The 20,534-nt window shown below is 42.9% G+C and overlaps 1 protein-coding gene across 3 annotated transcripts in view; it reads right to left on the reverse strand.

The window, feature by feature from the left end:
• NFATC2 (nuclear factor of activated T cells 2) overlaps nucleotides 1–20,534 on the reverse strand; it is a 93,189-nt gene that overhangs the window by 7,509 nt on the left and 65,146 nt on the right. Inside the window, exon 9 of one of the 3 annotated variants that reach the window (XM_075438729.1) lies at nucleotides 3,018–3,105. The exons of the other annotated variants lie outside the window; for them this stretch is intronic. Coding sequence (XP_075294844.1) covers nucleotides 3,062–3,105 — 44 coding nt within the window. The 3' untranslated portion in view covers nucleotides 3,018–3,061. The remainder of the gene's footprint in view (nucleotides 1–3,017; nucleotides 3,106–20,534) is intronic. 3 annotated transcript variants of the gene reach the window in all.

Below are 20,534 nucleotides of genomic sequence, written 5' to 3' on the forward strand. Positions count from 1 at the left end.
GGACTAAGCATTCACACACAGCATGGCACAGGTGCTTGGCAGGAGTAGTATGGAGCCAGCCCTCTGCATTTCCAGGGACAGTGAACTCTCCCAAAGGGACCCCACAGCCTGTGACACACAAGCGAGTCTCCATTCATCCACGCTCAAAAATCCCACTGTTAACAGCCCAGTGTCTAGCTCGTTCTAATTCCAGCCAGGAAATGCCTGATTTCAACCAGATTGGTGCCTCTTGGAGAGGACACAGGAACCAAGCATGGCTGACAGCAGAACTCCTGCCCTCTCCTCCTGCCCAACTTTCTACCTGCCACCGTCACCTGCTGGCTTCTACCAGCCTTTTGGGTGAATTCTTGCAAATGAAGCGTATATGTCGGGTATTTGGTGTGTTGCTGCTCTGCAGTGCAAGCAAGCAACCAGTGGGAGGTGAGGTTGATCTGCTTTCAGGCAAAAAACCTCCTTCAGCTCAGTCAGAAGAGCTTCCTGTTTGCTCTACCCAGGAAATGAGAGGAGCAGGTCTTGAATGGAAATTTTTCACAGCCTCAGCTAAAAATAGCAGTGAGGTAAAAGAAGTGGGCACCCACTCTTACAGGGTCATTTCCTTTCTAGAAAGAAGTGGGCTGAGACTGCGGGCCGATTTATTTATCGACACGTTTGTTCGAGCAGCCAGTGTACCGAAAATACCGTGTATGAGTTTCCTTCCATTTAATACAGCCACCACTTGTGGAAATATCAGAGCCAAGTCATCCTCGTCTAGAAAGGGTTAAATATATAATGAAAAATGAGTAGATAACGAAATGGAGTTTACAAAACCTACAGTCTTTTGAGGGGTCCAGTTTTGGCTCTGTTTCCCAGCTGGAGCCTTAAGCAAAGTGAAATCTTTCATGCAGCACCAGCAGACCACGAGCTCGGAGCCTGGCCAGTGCAGGGATCTCTGCTCGCCGGCTCTGAGCAGGTTGGACGGTGCGGTGAAGGGCTTACTCAGCCTGCAAACTTCACTTTCCCTCCTGTGTGCTGCATGGGAGGTCAGCAGTGGGTTTTGTGGGCTGAGGTTATAGGGGGACTACAATCTGAAAGGAGCTAAAAAGTTGCAGGGGAACAGTATGAAATACTGAGCCCAGAGATGGGCTGCAGGACCATGCTCAGGTGCAGTTGGGCTCTCTCTGTTCCAGCTCTTACTGGTGGCAAATTGGATTTTTGTTGGAAGTATCTGAATGACAAGGAAGCTTCCTGTTATCAGTTGGTGTGAATGCCTGTAATTACCCTGAATTTCACCTAAACCCGTGTGGCGAGGGGAGTTAGGTGCAGTTTAGGCTGGGCAACACTAGTCTGGGAGCTCTAAGATAAGATGTGCAAGTCAATGACTGTTCCAGCACAAAAAGTCCTAACCTACAATCAGAGCCCCTAAATCCCAGTGAGTATATAAATGTAACAGGAATGGATCCCAAGGCAAGTATCTCTCTCCCAGCCTGGAGCCACCTCCAGACCAAGCCTAGTGAAATCACCCATCTTTGATGATCTGCTCCAGATTGGGGAGCACATGGATCCAGATCCAGGTGTAATCTCAGTGACTTGGGTTTCAATAGTAGGTTGAATAAAATCAGCAAACTTAAGACATATCTAAGCTTCAGAGGAAGCTGAGGTCATGTGCTGAACTTGCTATTCTGAACTCCCATCTATCTTTTTTTGGTAGCATGGTTAAAATGTATCATCACAAGTATCAGTTCTCACTATTTGCTCATTTCTAGTTGAGAGGAAATGGAGCTGATGTGATTAATAAATAAAATATTGTTATTCAAGGTGCCTGGCATGTGGCAGCTCTGGAGCACACTGCTATTGATCCATTTAATGAGAGAGAACTGATTTAATGGGGCCATGAGGACTTCTGCAAAGCTAATGAAAGATAAAACCATTTAAAAAAAGATATTGAAATTACAGCTGACGTCAGCCATCCAGAGCAAGGAAATGCCTGGTTAGGCCTGAATCCCTTCAGCATATCCTCTATTAGATACGCTGTTGTATGAGTATTACAGCAGCTCCGGTGCTTGGAGATCCCCAAGTTAGCTGAATGTCAGAGGCTGGCTGAAATCATGGGAGAATGTCTGCTTTCTTCTAATCACTCAGCTTTGATGGGTTAGAGTCAGTCTCCCAGGCTCCAGTCCTCAAAGACATTTAAGATTCTAATTCACATCCTCTCAGATAGAAATCTGGAGTATATTCACTTGCGGATGATAGTGGGTTGTATTAAATACCGAGCTTCAACTAGTAGTCCAGAGGCAGAAAACAGTCTCCAATTTCAGCTGGCAATGAGTCAGGCTCCTTGTAATTCATTATACACACGCACACACACTCATATGCATGCGTGCGCACGCATTCACACACGCATCGGAATAACAACTTTACTAGCGTTATTCCATGTCTATGTCCGGAATAGCACCGATGAAGCTGATGCCGTCACAGCACTATACCCATAGCGGTGACCGGGGTCTGCACCCTTTGGGGATCCTGGAAGAGCGAGGGTCTCCTCAGAGGAGGCAAAACTCAGCTCCAGTGGGCTTCCTCCCTGCACTGGGCAGGGATCCTGCATGTTCCATGTTTGCTCTGCTGACATGGCCAAGAGGCGTTTTTACATACAAAGCAAACACAAGACACGCAGACAGGCACTAACGGCGTAACAGGGACTGGGGAGGAAAGCTGAACCCTGAATTTTTAGCGTGCCCTCTGAACGTGACTAGGCAAGTCATGGTCCCAACGTGGTTCTAGCTGCTGCCTGGGAATGACAGGATGCTTCAGCCCAGCATGCACAACCCCATCTCTCCTTCCCTGCCCACCAGGCCCCAGCTACTTCAGGACAGCTCTGTGGTACACAAGTGGGGAAGAAACAGAATGAAAAAAAAAATTAAATAAGATTTTAAACCGTTTAAGCCAAATAAAAAGGGGCATGACTTTTTAATTGAAAAAATAAATAAATAAAGATTAAGAGAAACACACAGCTGGAGAAAAGGCAGAAAAATACCAATTACCTTTCTTTTTGATTGCTTGGATCAAAGATCACAGTCATTCTTTTTCATATAATGTTTTGTATCCAGCTAAGGTGTGTATCTATCAGCTCTGAAAAAGATTTGCAAAACCATTTTTGAGAAAAAAAGGTAACCTTTGACCTATGTTGCAAGGCCAAATGTTACAGCTTTCAGCTACTCTTTCATTTTGTGGTTTACTTTATTAAAAAGACATTTCAGCATATACAATACATAAGGCACAACTTAACCACTGACCTTTCTGTTTGCTCAGATCCAGCACTAGATTTTACTTTTTCCCCCTCTTTTCTCAACTGATATTATCTAAAAATCAGTATGCAAAAAATTATACTCCTAAATTCATCACAAAACATGCAAAATGCTGATAATTTGATCTGAGACTTCAGAGGCACAGGAGGTTCATGTGTCTTGTAAGTCAGGTCAAAGACTAGTCACTGCCTTTTGCAAAATTCAGTTATATTATCACCTTAGTGGCCCAAATAAAACATGACACATTTATGCCAGATCAAAAGTCAGTCCCTTTTAAATAGGAGATCTAACCACAGCGGCTGTATAAATTAGGCTTTGCCTTCTTTGTAAAGAACAGGAACAATACGCGCAAAGAAATTATGAAAGTTACAGTCTTTGCTTCAAACACATATAAGGTGAAATTTTTTTCTCATAAAACAGCAATATTTAAAATTCTGCTTCATTTTTTTCTGTCTGATCTTTTTAGATTTCTTTCAAATTCATCCATTTGGCACTTCTGCAAAACCATGTGGAAATTAAAAAAAATAATTGCAGTGTTAAGGAGGAAAAAGTGCTTCTTAAAAACTAAGTTAGTTTTAAGTACAAGATTCAGAAGTGTCTTTGCTGCTGGATTTCAGGTGACTATATATAGAAAAGAAATATTTTACTTGGCTCCCTAAGATTGTGCAGCCACGTATCATACATGGAACCTACCACTCAGTACACAGCCGATTTTATATTCTGCATCCTGGAAAATCAGCTTTTGCACATGCAAGCAGAGCAACTAATTGACTGGTAAATACAAACATAGGCGTATCAGGCACAAGGCACCCAAACCCAACAAACTGTGTTGGGAAAAAATACCCGGGGGGGTGGGGGTTGTTTTATAAATCAACAGCAATAAAAGGCTTTTTCCTGGAAAATGGGGACGCATAAGTACTAAATGGTTCTTAGTTGTAAAGCTTTACTTTACACGTCAAAAAAAAAAAAACTCCATCAAAATTCCACCAACAAATTACACATCAAAAAAAGGGTTTATTCCTTACTGAAATAATGCACCCTGCAACTTTTCTTCCTTGTCCTGCTTGTATTCTATGTAGTCTGTGTAAACTACAAACCTCTTTAACACCGTTGAGCCCAAAAGCAATCAGGTCATCTCCATTAATTAAGCAAACTCTTGGAAGAAGTTACTGATCTCAAACTAAGTGACAATTCAAGTCCCATGATGCATTTTTTTCTATAATAGTTTCAATAGGCTCAAAACCCATCGGCATCTTTCCATGAATTTAACATCATAATATAGATATCTGATGGAAAACAGACTCTAAATAAAATGCATATTTTTGGCTAAAGCCTGTCCCAACTGAAATCAATGTCTAAACTCCTCGTGATTCACAGGATCTGGATTTCACTCACGACATTTAAATATCCTTCTCTTCTATTGCAATATAGTTCCAGAGTGAGGTGCAAAAATAAAACAATCAGTATCTGTGGTACTACCCTACCCAAAATCTTTAACAGGAAGCTGGGTGTGCCTGTAAGAAAAGAGCAGAAAATAAAGGCAGCGTTTCTGCTAAAAAAAAAAAAATTGGTGTCCAAAACGCACTACACATCAAAACTATCATGAAGGAAATACTCAAAACACAAGTCTGTCTGCGACACAACCCCAGAAATGTTAAGGATTTTCTAAGTATTTTCATTATTGTCAGTGTGCTTCAAGAGAAGATCAACAGCCTACCACTACAAAACAACTGTGTCAAAGCTGTCAGGAAAAAATGTGACCTAGTGGTTAGAGCAGCAGACTGGACAGTGGGACTCCAGAGCCTGGACCTCTGCTACATCATCATCTTGCCATATGGCCCTGGCCAAGTTTAATATATCCCTGAAGGACCAGATATATTACAGGTTTGCTTTGGTCTGAAAAATGCAGAAAGACCTTGAAGGTCACACTCAGGGAACTTAAATAATACATGCCTAGCTAACAGAAAAAAAGCCTGAAATGATGACGACCTGCATAGAATGAGCCTATACTGAGTGTGTGGATGTAGTAGAGAGCAATCATTTTCAAAAGTCCCTACAGGGATGTTTTAAAGCCATTAGGTAGTTTAGATCCCAAACTACCAAAGACATGAGGTGCTGAGCTCACTTTGGCACTGTAAAAATTCTAATAGGCAACAATTTAAATTACCAATGTAAAATCTTTAATCCATAAATGTCAGTCAACGTTGGAGTGCTCAATACCTCTGAAAATTAGGCCCTAAGTATTTCTATTAGGAAACTGAGCCGACACAGGCAACGGAGAGCACTTTGAAGACAGTGACCTTTTCTGACTTCACTGTACAGCATCTAAAGTTAGGATAATAAGGAGCACCCCTCAACTTCTTGCCTGGCTCTGGGAGACGCTGGGCTACCACTTGTGAGAAGCTGCACGGATGCTCTCTTCACTGACTGTGCAGGAAGTCTGGTACTGGTACCCTGAGAAGACACTCGGTAGCCTGAACGCTTTCTTTTAGACAAGCAACCCTTTGTTTTTGTTTATTCACGCATACTCCTCAGACTGAAGTTGTTACTCTGCAAACTGTTCCCTGCAGCCAAGATCTCCTCAGTGACACAAAGCAAAGTGACCATTTACAAAGGAAGGAAAAACGAGCAGTTTGCAGCAGTGGAGATAACGTGAAACCACGCTGCTTTCCCTGTACTACCTGCCATGCATGGGGCTGTTGGGTGCCTGTCCTATTTTGCCATGCTTCACTGCAGCTTGTTACACAAATGGTTACAATCTTGTAAATCAGTAATAAGTTGCACCTGAACCTGTAAGTGATTAGTAAAAAATCATTACACTTCCATGGCCAGAGGACTTTCACACAGTTAATCAGTTAAGAAAAGAACCGGGTGCTAACTGGTTGTTTAATTCCCTGGAAGGCCAGTTTATTGAGAACCAGTAGCAAGAGGACTGAAATCTTATGTGCAAACAATATATGGGAGAATTATATTGCTTACAAACGACATGCCCTCCAGGAGAAATAGGTGCCAAATGTTGCCCTAAAGTGAGCTGAATGGACAAACTCTAAAGCTAAGCAGGTGCCATTTGTGGGTGCTATCAGTTATTTAATCCATTTGATCCCTGTTTGACTCTATTGGAAATCAATGAGTTAAGTTTTCTAGGTACCTTCCCCATGAACCAGGAAACTGGGGTTATGTGATATCTGAAGGACACACATGCACACACTTAGAAGCTTTCTCATCCTAGGTTGTTGACTGGAAGAGTAAGAGAAAGAGCATTTTTTGCTCCAGAGTGTGATTTCTGATTTGTTTGCTGGATTTCAGTATTTAGTCATCAATTTTTTTATCAGAAGATTCTAAGATAGGTGCAAACCCTGCCTACACATCGACTGGAGGAAGAATCCGCATCAGCTGGCAATCTGGACAGGGCACCTTCAGGCACAATTTCCTGCCCTCCCCCCTGCCCCGTTAGGCTCCAGTGTATCACGGCGGGAAGCCCTTGGAGCTCATCTGCAGTCAGTCCCCCTGGTGTAAAAAACCTTAATTTAGAGAAGCTGCAATTTAGTCACTGTGTGACTACAGTGGGGAGAGGCACCCCATCGAATGGGGGTGTTTCTTCAATTCTCATTCTCAGCACTCTTTTCCTGCCCAGTCCACAGGGCTGCACATACTGAAACCGAATCCGAGGGATGGCGTTTAGCTGGCACCCAGTGCCAGGCACTGCCAATCTCATTCACGGGTTGCCTGACAAAGGACTGGCTCTGAATATTAATGCTGACACTGCTAGGAACTATATGAATATGAACCAAAAACTCTTGCATTATTAAATTTGCTAAGACAATGATAAATATTCTGTTTATTTATTAGATAAATCCTTTAAATCTGTTTAGTCACTACATAAAGGGACTGGATGTGATAGCTTTGTGCAGTTCTTCTATGAGTCTCAGCAGCCACTTTGGGAAGCGTACCTTGAAAGTGGAAAACTAGATTAGCCTGGGTGTGATGAGAAACTCCAGGCCACCGTGGATTTGGTTTGTAGTAGCTTTCCATAACAAAGTCTTTTTTTAACTGACTTTCTTTCTGCTCACATATATTTAGATACGACTTTCATTCTGCAGTACTCTGATGCCAGATAGTTTTGGCTGAAATTGTAAGGGAAGAGACATGTGTTTGAGTCATGCAGTTGGCTCTCTCTGTTGATAGTTAGCAAGTTACTGAGAAAAGATGAAGTTTGTATTTAGTCTTAGTTAACATGCAATGAGACCAAGCAAAAAAATCCAAGTAGAATATGCATGTAATAAATAAATACACAACAACTTATACCAGAAGGGGATGGAGTTCATCTTCTTAAACCACATTAGCTGGCTAAAACAATACAGAAATACAGACTTAAACTTAAGAAACACAAGGCAGGAGTCTTCACGTTGTCACTCCTAACTTTTGATCTAACTCAGTGGCAGCTGCTGCTGCAAAGCACAAGAGTGAACTGTGCTCACATCTATTTTTGTGTGCATGGTTTGGACCTTATGAATTAGCTACATAACTGCTGAGATAAGCAGTGCCATTTGGTATTAAGACATATTTCTTTTAGATTAAGCCCAGTAAAACCAAAGGAGGTTGGTGATTATTTTTTCCTACAGTAGCTTGCACCTCATGGTTTAGAAGCTAATGAAATTGGTAATAAATACCACAATGCCTCTAAAATAGTAACTGCCGGCAGGAAAAGCACACAAGCGATAGCACTATTTATTCACATGTCATAGAATCATAGAATCATAGAAAGTTTTGGGTCGGAAGGGACCCCTAGAGGTCATCTAGTCCAACCCCCAGTGTCACTTTGTAGTTTCATCATTCTCCCAGACTTAACCTATTTACTAAGAGGCAATATGAGTCATTCAGTGAGGTGTTTCAAAAACACAGAGAGAAGAGAGAATGGATGGGAGAAAGCTATTTTTTACAGGAAATAATTGGGGGCTAGGAACCAAAGAACAGTTACAGCATGTTCAGGATAAACTGAAAGCAATAAGAATAGGCAATGCTGCTGCTTTTTTTTATCTCTGTCACAAAGAAACTACTAGCACAAATATTTAATTCAGAGGAAACAAACCATTTAACAAATATTTAATTAAGGGGAAACAAACCATATTACCCTTTCCTTCAGGCAGTTTTGCAAGGAGTGGACAGTCAATACTGTAATCTATTTTCTTCCCTTTGTACTAGTGCTTATGTCTATTAATCCACAAAACTATTTACTGGCTCTAATTCTCTGGCATCTTATCTTCTGCCGTGTCTTAACTTTGCAAGCGTCCCTGCTGAAGGGCTTGTGGATTCTTGCAGAACTCAGGCCTCTCCAGCAAACTGGGTTTCCCTCCGAACATGTCTGAACTGAATTTTGAGCCTGATTCTCAGGAGAAAACAGCCAGCAGAAAATCACTGTCCTGAGGTAACAGGGAAGATGCACCAGCAGCCTACAAACAATTTTGCCAGACAAACCAAGCTCTCCTCCGGAACAGGCATGCAAATAACCTTCTGCTTGCAATTACTCTGCTTTCACAAACAACCTTGCAACAGTGAGCGCAAAGAAGGCATATGTTTCTTATGTGCTTTATTTTAAAGAGGATTATGGGCAGTAGGCACATTGTTCGTAGTGAAAAACACTGACCATGGGAACACATGAAATCACTTTCGCACACAGATTATTTTCCTATCATGACTCCATATCCTTCAGCAAATGACTGGGGGCAGATTCTTCCCCCTTTTGCATTAGGCACTGAATGGTGAGCGCTGTTTTAGGAGCCCTGGTTATCAGGAGCTGGCTCTGCAGGCGATGGAAAGGGACAGGCACCACTAGTGAGGTCTGCGGGTCTTGGCAATGGGAGCCCAGGACAGCTGAGCACCTAACCTTGGAGCTATGAGTTATGAGTCCCAAGTCAGCTGGAAAGAAGCCAGACCATTAAATATTTAAGTGGTTATTGACAGAGTGTTACAATTCACATACAACAATGTCAAGGAGGTGCCACATACAAGATACTGCATGTCTGCCCACATCCATCTGTTTGCTTTTATTTTGCACTTTGACTGTAGGTTCTTTGAGGCAGGAACTGCTTTTTTTCCTTTGGAGTCAACACAGCATCTGCCACAATGGAGTTCTCATCCATGCAGGGGTTTCTAGCATAAAATAATGTAATAATAAAAATACTGCATAATACTATGGAGTATATGTATAAATCAGAGACCAAGAATCAAGAGGGAGAGCTAACTATAAGAGACACTTATAACTACAAAACGGAGTGCAAACAACTACAGGGAGCAGATACTGTAACTGACTTTGCATCTCACCTTAAGAAGGCCAGCAATCTCTGACAGTAAATAGCTTGAGAGAATAAGAAAAATGTATATGCATCATCCAAAGACTTAAAACTTTCAATTTGACTCAATGGCACAAACGATAAAACTTTTGTTCTCAGTATGAAAAGGGGGGATATAAATTACCAGAAATAGAACTGAGCTCCTCGATGTCCAATAGCTGTTGAGGTGACTATCTTTAGCTGAAGTGCAGCCGGAGCTACTGAGGTTGGGCAATTCCCAACCTCACCGCAACAGCAATAACCTACATTTGTTCAGAAATTAGCCCTCAATTATTTGCAGATCTCCCACCCCAATTCCAGATCAAGATGCAGGAACAACCACCCAAAGAGACTGCCCCAGGGACTCCTTCCCAGGATGTAATGATGAGCCATCCCAAATTTTCCAGCTGTGAGGTCTGAGCGCTGTGTGTATCCCCATGCAACCCAGGCAGGAGGAGAAACGCAATGCTCATTGCAGCGTCCCAGGGGCATGCTGCAAGATGCTGCAAGCACCTAGCAAGACCATCCTAATCACTCCCAATTCTCATCAGCTATATGACAACATTCCCCTTTATATGTGAGTTTACACAGCCAGCTCACGAGCTCTGCATTTGTAGCTCATATTGAACCTATTAGTTTGTATTTAACCACCCATTGCTACACTTCCTGGGTGAATTCCAACCAAACAACGAAGGCTTTGGAACCACATCATGATAAAACACCCTCTTGCCTAAAATACAGATAAAATTTGCTTACATTTTATATGATCTCATCTGACTACAAAACACATTCAGAAGCAATTGGCAGGCTGTCCCCTCAGCTAGGAACGTGGACTGAATGGGAATACTGTTTGTCCTGCAGTTGGGGAACTAGCCACAGACAGCTAAGACACAGCAGTAGCAAAGTTGAAGGCCAAGATCACCGTAACTCATTCTGAGCGGTCTTGGAAGGAGAGCGACTGCCTACACGAATGAAATGCCCCAGCTAACACACACAGCAGAATGAAACCGTATGAACCCACCGGATATCTTACACAAAGCCAGATTTTTGAAGGTATTTTTGTAGCTAACTCTCCACTAAATCACTGTGGATTAGACACCTAGCCACTTTGAAAAACATCAAATACACAAAAAGACAAGCATGCATCACCTCTCAGAATCTGGCCCAATACATAACAGACAAGATGGAACGAGTGTTGGGGAACACCAACAGAGCATGGCTTACACTAGGAACAGGGGGTCATCCTTTGGGATGCCCAGTAGAGATGGGAAGGGTTTTGTACTATTAAGGGCTGATGCCTTGCATGCTTCCTGCAGCATCATCATGAGGAAGGATCACAGTGTGTCTATGCAGCATCCCTGCTGGGCCCTTTGGCACAGAGGGTGGGGAGGGACCTCAGGGACCCTGAGCCATGGGTCACACAATGGGCCCTTCCTGCCAGGGGTCCCCTCGATATGACTGTAATCAACACTAAAAATAATAGCGTAGGTTTTATTTGGACTGCAGATCATTACTGTTAACAGCAACAGCCAGCAGAGTCTCCAGAGAGGGTTTGGTCACTGCTGACCCTGGCTGAGATATAAAGGATGATCTGGATAAAGAGGGCTGCAGCTTTTTGTCCACAAAGACAGAGGCAATTTTTATGGTTCAAGAGGGTGACTATCTCCAGTGGGCACTCCCCCTTTCTCATCACCTGTGCTAAGCACCCCAGAAACATCCCCCCACTGCATTTCTTCTTCATCCGCTTGTGCAAGGCGCTTGGCTTGGCCCTGCTGCTGCGTGGGAGCGGCATTGGAAGGGGGGGCAGAGAGCAACATGAGAGCGACTGATTTGGTTTGGGTTTTTTTCACTTTCTTGATTCAGAAATGTCATCTGCAACCAGCTGTTAGTATTCTGGAAATCTGCTGGGTTTTGTTTTCCTTGTGTGATTCAGCACGGCTAATGCTCCAGCTGCAAAAGCCTCAGCAGCCAGTGAACTTGCTTAAAGCAACTACACATGAAAGCCCATGTCCTGACCAGCACCTCCTCTGCTGGGAGCACCCTGGGACTCCTCTTGGGTCCCAGGGCCAGCCTCCTCACCACTCTAGTGGGAACCGTGCTTGACTCCATCAGAACCACACCAGACGAGAGTGTGGTAATCAGGAACTGCACAAATAGGTATGCACATCAAATCAAGTGGCAGAAAAAATATCTGATCCCACCTTCTGCTCCTTCTGAAAGCATGGCAATACTTCAACCTGGAACTGCAGCATAATAAATACACTGTAAATCGATAAACTTCCAAAACACTTGCATTGCTATCCACTTCCAGGTTTTCTGCTTTTTTGTAGAGTTTGTTTTTTAAAAACCTATATTGACATGAGCACAATCTGTTATCTATAAAAAGACCATGACTCAGCAACAGGGCAGGTTATGCACGAATGAAGGCAATGCCTCTACCCCAGCACATCTTCCTTACAGTATGCTTCTCCCATGCCCACTTCAGTTGCCTGCTCTCTTTCGAGGCCACAATAATCCCCTCTTCTTTGCCCCATCCCAGCGCAGACACCCGTGTGAGAGCTGGGGAACAGCCGGATCCAGAGTGCCTTGAAAGCGCAGGAGAGGCTGCAGCGTGTTATCAGGAGGTGGGGGCTTGATGAGACTTAACTGCAAGGAACAAACTTTTAATGGGGTGTGGGTTATACATATGAAAACATGGTGATTAAGTAAAGTTAGGGGACAGGGCTTTGTTACTTAAATAATTCTTTGACAGCTAAATCCCAAGTCCCCCATTTTTATCCACAAAACCCTAACTCCATGCTCAGTTACTCAGTGACATGGACAAAATTATCCATTACTGAATAGTCAGGTGAATACAAACCACCACTAAATGTAGCCTGATCATATAATTGGCCTTTACACATCTTTCCCCTCCCGAGCAATGATGGAAACAATGTTAGACGATTAATAATCCCTAACGATTATATTTTCCAAGTAAGCTATAGAAAAATGTCTAAGTGATACAAAAGTGTATTTGCTGCAGCAGAGGCGTTCAGTGACATGCTGGGTGTGTGCTTCCCAGACAGGGGTAGGATGGATCCCGGAGGCAACGATGCTGTGCAGAGCCATGCTCCTGCGATCCAGCCTCTGCGTGCCCAAAGCCCTGGGGTGAATGGGGTAGGCAAAATCCTCTTTAGAGAATCCCTAACTCCTGCAGACGATAAGGACATTGTAGCTGAAGTTAAATAAAGAAGAAAAGAAAATATGTGGTGTGGGCTGCTTGTAAGGTCACTAAACCAGCGAAGAAGGGATTACATTTATTTCCCTTTTACCTGGAAAGAAAAATAAACTGAAAAAAACAAAATAACCCCACCATCTCTTTAAAGAGTTGGAAAAAGCCTGTCTGAGAAGGGAGATAGCTGAAAACACCTCATTGAATGCATGCTGTTTTCCATCCCCCATAAGTAGGCCTTAGTGTGTCTCTTACCACCGCTGGCTCGGACGCAGGCGTTTCACAGTGAGGGAGAGGCGGAACGAGGAGTAAGAGGACGTGAAGTTTGCTGTGCTGTCCAGCAGATGAAAACACTAGTGCTGTTTATAGAGGGAAACCCAATTCGTCAGCCCAAATGAATTCCTGTGCTAATCCACACAGGCTTCATGTTTTCCACCAGCCCCAGCCACTGTAAAGACTATCTTTAGGAGGCACAGTGTGTTTGGAAAGGAGCAGCTGGAAAGAGGGGACATTTATGCCAGCTTGGAAGGCTTGCTGGTATGGAAAAAGAGGAATGCTCTCTTGGGTCTCCCCACAAAATTAAAGCATCTTCATCCAGAGCAAAACGATGCCAAGCACAACAAACAAAAGCGGCTTTCCCCAACTCTCCTGGGCAGCCTCACTCCAGGGTTCACAATGGTTTCCATAGAACTTGCTTTGCTATCATAACAAATTCGATCTATCCAGGCGTGATGGCACACACTGTTTTCTAAAGACAAGAAAACTAATTTTCTCGCTTATTTGTCTGCCAAAGCATTTTTGTCTAGGTGCCACAGACAGGGACTCCCCAGATAACTAGCGCATCTGCCTGTCAGCTGAACGCAGCGTACATCTTGAAAAGGAAAATTCTTGAAAGGTTTTGGTCCATGTGCCTGGCACAATGCGAGTTACCTTTGCTGCAGAGGCTGGGGCAGGGGCTGCCCTTGGCTAATCAGTCTCGTTCCTCAGCCTTTGATCCTCCCGGGCTGAGCTAGCCCCAGCGCAGTGTGCTTGTGCGCGGCAACACGAGCTTCCTGTCATAAACCAGCCATCAACTGTGTGCATCTCTCGTTGCATACACAGGAGGAAATGAATGTCTTGTTACACTGACCACAATTTGTTGAAATGCTAGTAAATATTACAGACTAACTGTGATTAAGGGCTAGATTATTTACACAGCCGGGGTACGCTCCCTGAGAGCGAGAGCTGCACAGGAATGTCACATGCAGGAGAGGTTTCTTCCAGGCTTTCTGCAGAGACACTTGCGCTCAGCAGTGGTTTTTGAAAAGCAGAGATGTTTTTCTGCATGACAGAAAAAGGTGGGGGAGCATTTAATGCTACATCTAAAACAAGACTATTATCAGAACAGCCTGAACTTCTGGAAAGTCTTGATCTTGTCTATAACTTGCACTAGTTTTGAAGATGGAAGAGCTATGAAATGTAATCAAGTATAAAACAAAGCTCCACAGATATTAATTTCTAAAATAAATATAGTAGTAGTTTTGTGTGCTTTTTATATTAATAATAGCCTACAAAATTGATACTGAAGAAAAAATTGTATTAAAATCAATAGCATTTGTTTAAAAAGGAAACATATCTGAGAACATAGTAGAAGTTATTTGAAGACATGAAGCTGCAGGATGACCTCAGAAGAGCTCTCACGTAACCCAGCCTACCTAGCTAAAAATCTCACCCTAAGGTTTACCTGCTGGAAATCAGTATCTTCGGATGTGCTCCAAGGAAGAAGACAGCACCTCACTCAAAGGAAAAAGATATGTGTGAAGAATAAATCAGACAAGAAAAAATTAAATGTAATTTTAAAGAAAAAAAAGACCCACAAAACACAATGTAATTAAAAAATACGGCTCCTAAAAGTCCTCCTCCGATTTGTCTCAGTTCGGGTTTAAGCCAAGCCAATTTGCTCACTGGTCCGGCCCAATGCCTAGAGTGGCCAGTGTCTGCAGACTGTTTCCAGCCCTTGCAAACATTGATTTGTACAAAATTACAATTACTCCAAGTCCAGTGACTTGAGCTGGGGGACTTCTCCAAGTCCTAAGGACAGCTTCTTAGGTTGGTGACCATTTACCTGTAGAAATTCTGAGCCTTATATTAAGTGGGTTTGGCAAACTTGTGAAATAGGTACGGCAGTGCCCTGCGTGCCCCCACTGGCAGCCCTTCCCCTGGAAAGCAGCAGCTGAAGGCTCTGCCTGCGGGCAGGCTGGATGCACCACAACCACACAGAGCATCTGAAGGCAGGTGCCTTTCAAAACCAGGACCTTCGCAGACACTGACGGAGAACAGTCTTCCTGCCTCCCGGTAGGAACAGGAAACCCAAAAGTGGCTGATGAAGACCCGGCATGAGCACCAGGAGGTATCTGACCATAAACGGAATGCAATGCCTGGTACATCATCCAGCTTCCTCTGGCCTTGTGGCTACAGTCTCCTGGAATCGAGCTCGCTCTTACAAAATAACCAATGCCGTGTTGCTCATAATGACAGATATTTAACCCAGTGAGGTTTAACTGTCACAATACTTTCACCATTGACTTCCATACTTCTGAAGTGGCTCCCCCTTCATTTAGTCATCCTCACTCTTTCCAAAGAAACTTAGAAACCACCTAAATAAACCAGCACGGATTGAGACACTGCAAATGTCATAAGAGTCATTCATGTGTCTCACTATTTGTCCTACATTTGACTTGATTCATTCATGGATGATGAAGTCATTCATCATTAAGAAACCAACCAAACCACACCACAATTTGGGATCTTTGACTAGACTCCCCTGGCAGAGATGATCAGAGGGAATGATTGCAAACTCACACTCCTCTAATTTAGTGCTGCTTTCGCCCTGGCCTAAATTATTCTTTGCACCTTAGAAGTGAAGGTTCAGAGTCCTTGCACAAAGGCAGAGCAAGTCAACATGTAAGCACTGAAAAAGGACTAAACTATGCTGTCACTTCGCTGTGATACCATCTGGCTATTTCTGCAGGGCCTCAAGGTTTTCTGGTCATCTAGCGCACACTGCTTTGGTGCACCAACAGGTCTGGCACACGACTGCCACACCGCCAGCACCCTCCCTCCCACCACCCACAAGTCAAAGTGTGCCCAAATGCACACAGTTGGGTGGAAGCAAGGGAAAGTCTGCTTTGACTTTTACTTCCACACCTGACAATTATCCATGGGGAAAAATCCTCCTTCAGATGCAAACCTATCACTCACTCCAGTGACTACAGGCAGAAGTCAATAACACTTTTCTCACTAAATTGAGTTAAACTACAATTTCACTCTAAAGAAACCGCGTTTGTTCAGCTGAGGGCAGAGTCTACCCTGTGGAGTGCAAAGTTTCCAAATTAAAACCCACAAAAGGACATGGCTTGATTAAAATGTGAACTGCGGATTAGGAGAACCTGCAGGAAGACAGAGTGAGGGAACTGGTCTAACACTGAGTGAATTAGTGTTGCCCTGCTGAGTCACATGGGCACCACTGTTGAAGCCCTTTGATCCTCAGTGGTTTTACTCTAGTTAACAGCAGCTGAAGATTTAAGTCTTTTATACCTAACACTGGTTAAATCCAACTCATGACTGAGTTTTCAAAGCCATTGTTACAAATCATTAGTCATGCAAATATAGAGAGATCAGAGTTTTAATTGCCAAACAGACTGTAGTATTTCTAGTAGATGTGCACCGAAACTGGAGAATATGAATTTTTGCAAAGTTGGGAGTACTTGGATTTAGGGGTTTTGTGCAGACCCTTTCAGAGAGAAGATCCATCTGTGAAATTCACAGCTGGATGTACGCCCAGATTCCTGTGCTTGCAAAATTGAAGCATGGGGACTTGGAGCGATGAGTCAGACAAAACTGCATTGTTTATACATTTTAGGTTGGCTTTTACCTTCCTCTGGTTTATTCTTGGTAAACAAAGAAAAAGTTACATTACAAAACAAGAAAGAGTGTGAAAGTCAACAGCTTGTTGAATATTCAAATTAGGAGCTAATATGCTGGGAAGGGATTTTTATGATCTTCAAGTATTTGTTCTTCTTCTGCTACCTCTGACTCTCCTGCTGGCACGACTACAGATGTGCTGCTTGTTTTTCAAATCACAGAAGTAGGAATGACCTATTAGGTCATCTGCTACCTCTCATAGCCAATGCAGGATTGTCCTCTTGTACATTTGTCCAGTCTGCTTTTAAAATTCCTCTAAACACATTCTGCATCCAAATTAGAGCACAGAAGTCTCTTGGAACTGGTGAGTAAGCAGCACTGTAAAATGACCAGAGAGTATAAGGCCATACCAGCTTCTGCTGGGCAAAAAAGCAGCTTGCACTATTTCGAGTTCTCGCAAGAAAACTAAATTTGATGGGAAATACGGATGATTCATCTTCAATTTTTTAGTTTTTATTTTAAAATGTCCAGGGATTTATAAATAATAATTATTATTCTATTTTCATAAGAAACAAAGTATGAAAAGCAGGAGGAAGAAAAATGTATTTTAAATTAATCACCTACAGTCTTCATTCTTGTGAGAGAAAAGATCTATACAGACAAAAAGTCCTCCATCAACTGTCCATGCTGCCTTGCAGGATTGTGACCTTAACTGGAAAAGTTCTGCTTGTGTAAATAATGCTGAGAATCCAGCCATTTTTCTATAGTAGAAGACTTTATAACTGGCTTTCAGTTTGCACCATAAATAGACTGTATATCTTTAAGATGGTTATTCTTGCCAGGCATTTTATTTCACAACAGTTAAAGAAATGTGCAGATGTTGTCCAAACTTTTCAAAGCAGCAGGGCTCTATGCAGCTGCTTGCAAGATTTCAGAAGTGTAGTTCAAAAGTGGCTCAAGCTGCCTTTCTGCTAGCCATCGCAGCAGGAGCAGAGTCCTCCCATGTATTATATTGCACTTTAAAGCGAGAAAAGACCCCTACCCTTTTCCCACTTTTGCACATTCTTAACACCATTTGTAACAAATGAAACTGTGAAGAGCAGCAATGCCAAACCCAGGCATTCAGGGTTCATGAGTCAGGCCATTAATAATCATGAGATTGGTTTTAAAATCATGCAATCAACCCCCCGCCCCCAAAGTTGCGTCATTTTTGTCTGCCTGGATTTTGAAAGGCCAAAACACCAAGGTTCATATTTTTAATGTTCTGTTTTTTCTTGGATTGGACTTCAAAAGATCATTAAGAAAAAATAACTCGTATTTTGCTGCAGTCACCTGCACAGGGACTTTTAAATCGCTATAAATATTCCAGGACTCACAATGAAATTGTGCAAAGAATTAGCAAAATCTTTGAGCTGCCATGTGGATGTGAGCCAGTTCACTGGTTACACTTACTCAATTACACTGTGCTAATTTTAAAGGGGAGATAACAGGATAAACTGTCAGGCCAAATACATACCTAACTGCAGGTTCTGTCTATAGTTGTCAGGGAGGGTAGAACTGCCCTCAGCAACGCATCTTTCTAATAAATGAATCCCGCAGATTGCATCATCTTTGCTGGAAGTTACTAAGACTAGGATTCATTTTAAGGTGTTCAACATACAAAGCAAGCAGGCTGAGCTCACGGAATTGTCGCCCCTGTGAAAATCCCTTATATGATGTATGCTGTAGCTACCCCTACAAGTTTAGCTAGCTTAGTGGCACTGGCACTGCTGGTGAAACCCTTCTTCCAATGCAGACATAGTCATCCCAGTACAAAAGCCTTCCAGTGAAACAGCTGGTGGTGGTTCCCTGACCTGGCATAAGCTGTGCTGATTCCAGCATTTTTACACCAACAGAACTGTGTCTATACAAGGGCTTTTACCATAATAGCTGTGTTAGCAAAATAAAAAAAAAAATCAACCACCTTAACCAGCATAGCTATGTGGTAAGCTGCCTAAGTGTAAAACAAGCCTTGTTAAAGGTTTCCAGAGTGTGCTTCTCTGGTTCAACGCAAAATGGTGAATTTAGCTCTAGAAGGAGTTAACCCCCTTTCCTGCTTTGCACAGTTTTGTCATAAGCCATTTCCTATCCACACATTTCTTGCTTCTCATCTTCAAATACTTAAAACATGTTGATCAAAACAGTTATGATTTTGACAGGACAGAAAGAATTTCTGTGTAAAACACCCTGTGTCATCCCTAGCTGACAGGACAACCACTGATTCATTTTCCTTACATTCTGTACTCACTCATATGACAGCTTTGCTGTGTCTCCAGACTTTGCCCTAAGAAATGCGGGTGTTTCTAATAGACACACCTGTTCTTGGTGACAAGTAGCGTATTACTTGCCAGCAATCAATCATTCACTTCTAGAAAGCAGGTAGTATTCTTTGATACGTATAGTATGAAAGGAATGAGTCTGGTGGAAAGACAGAAAAAGGAGAGAGCAGCTCTGACAACCCCTCCCTTTAGTGCAACACGTGTTTTAACAACCTACAGCACAGCCAGTGCTGCCCCAGCTCCTGCACAGGCAGGTGACAGCTTCATGTGCCTTTGGTACCCCCATGTCTGTGCCAGGGACGCAGCTGGGGGGGACCTTGCAGCCTGGGATCCCCTAGGCAAGTTACAGTTTTGCCAGTGACTTTTTGCAAGTCCCTTAAAAGCTCTGTGCCCCATTTCACCCATCTGTAGGAGATGGGGAAAAAGCTTGTCTGCTTCTTTTTGCAGTGGAATTATTTTAATTCATTACCTTTTCTCTGCACTGGATAAATAGTGTCGCTGGACTGAAAAAGTTATAGTTGTTATCCCTTTAAACTGAAAGTGGATTGAAGGAATAAAAGTAAATGTATGATCTATTTTGGCAGAAGTCTTCCAACAGATGGGTGTCTATGGTCTTTATAAGAGCTGTCTGCTGTCTGTGATTCAGACTGTCTAAGGAATGCCATGAGCGTGGAGTAAATGGACAGCAAGTCTGGGAAAGGACTTTATTGTGGTTTAGAAGCTTTCAATTCCCAACTGCATGAACAAGTTCTTTTTTTCAAATAACTCTTTGTCAGTATTTCAAAACTATCATTGAAAATTGCTTGATGCCTTCCGAAAACGGGGTGCTTTCTGCTGATAGCAGTCCACAGGCTTAGCCTTCAAATGGTGGCATGCCTTCCACCAGCAAATCGCTAGAATTGGAGTTTATTGCCCTGGTGCATCAGTTCGTGGTGGGACCCTGCCCATCGAGGCACTGAGAGTGTGTTCACGTATCCATCCTGCAGTGTCAGTTCTTGGCGGCAGTGCCCGTGGTCTCCTAATGGAGTCTGCATGTTCTTTTGAACAGGAAATGCTTTGTAGCACAACTTGCCTGTGGGCACTTACTGCACCAATTAAAGATTCCTGAGCTAGAGAACAAAGAGGTGCCAGTGGAACTATGGTTTTAATCACTTGATTCATTTTCTTCCTTCCTCCACTGCTGATTTTAGATGTATGGGTTTTTCTTTTTTTTGCTTTGCTTTGTTTTGCATATTTTTAGGCAGCAGGACAGCTGCTCAGAAAGACTGCTGGGGAAAGAGCAGTCTTGAAAAGGAGCTGGATTTGTCTGAATTTTCAAAGAGCAAATAGTTTCTAGTGGTGAAGAAGAACATCAGATGCCAGCCCGCCATAACAATACAAATACTTAGTTCTTATTCAGGTATGCAGTGTTTTGTTCTGAGAATGCATGTGAGGTTTAGTAACATGAATGAATTAAATGTTTAACTGTACTAGAGGGAAGGATAACCAGATA

Source organism: Opisthocomus hoazin, chromosome 18 (assembly GCF_030867145.1).
Source record: "Opisthocomus hoazin isolate bOpiHoa1 chromosome 18, bOpiHoa1.hap1, whole genome shotgun sequence".
NCBI classification, from domain to species: domain Eukaryota; kingdom Metazoa; phylum Chordata; class Aves; order Opisthocomiformes; family Opisthocomidae; genus Opisthocomus; species Opisthocomus hoazin.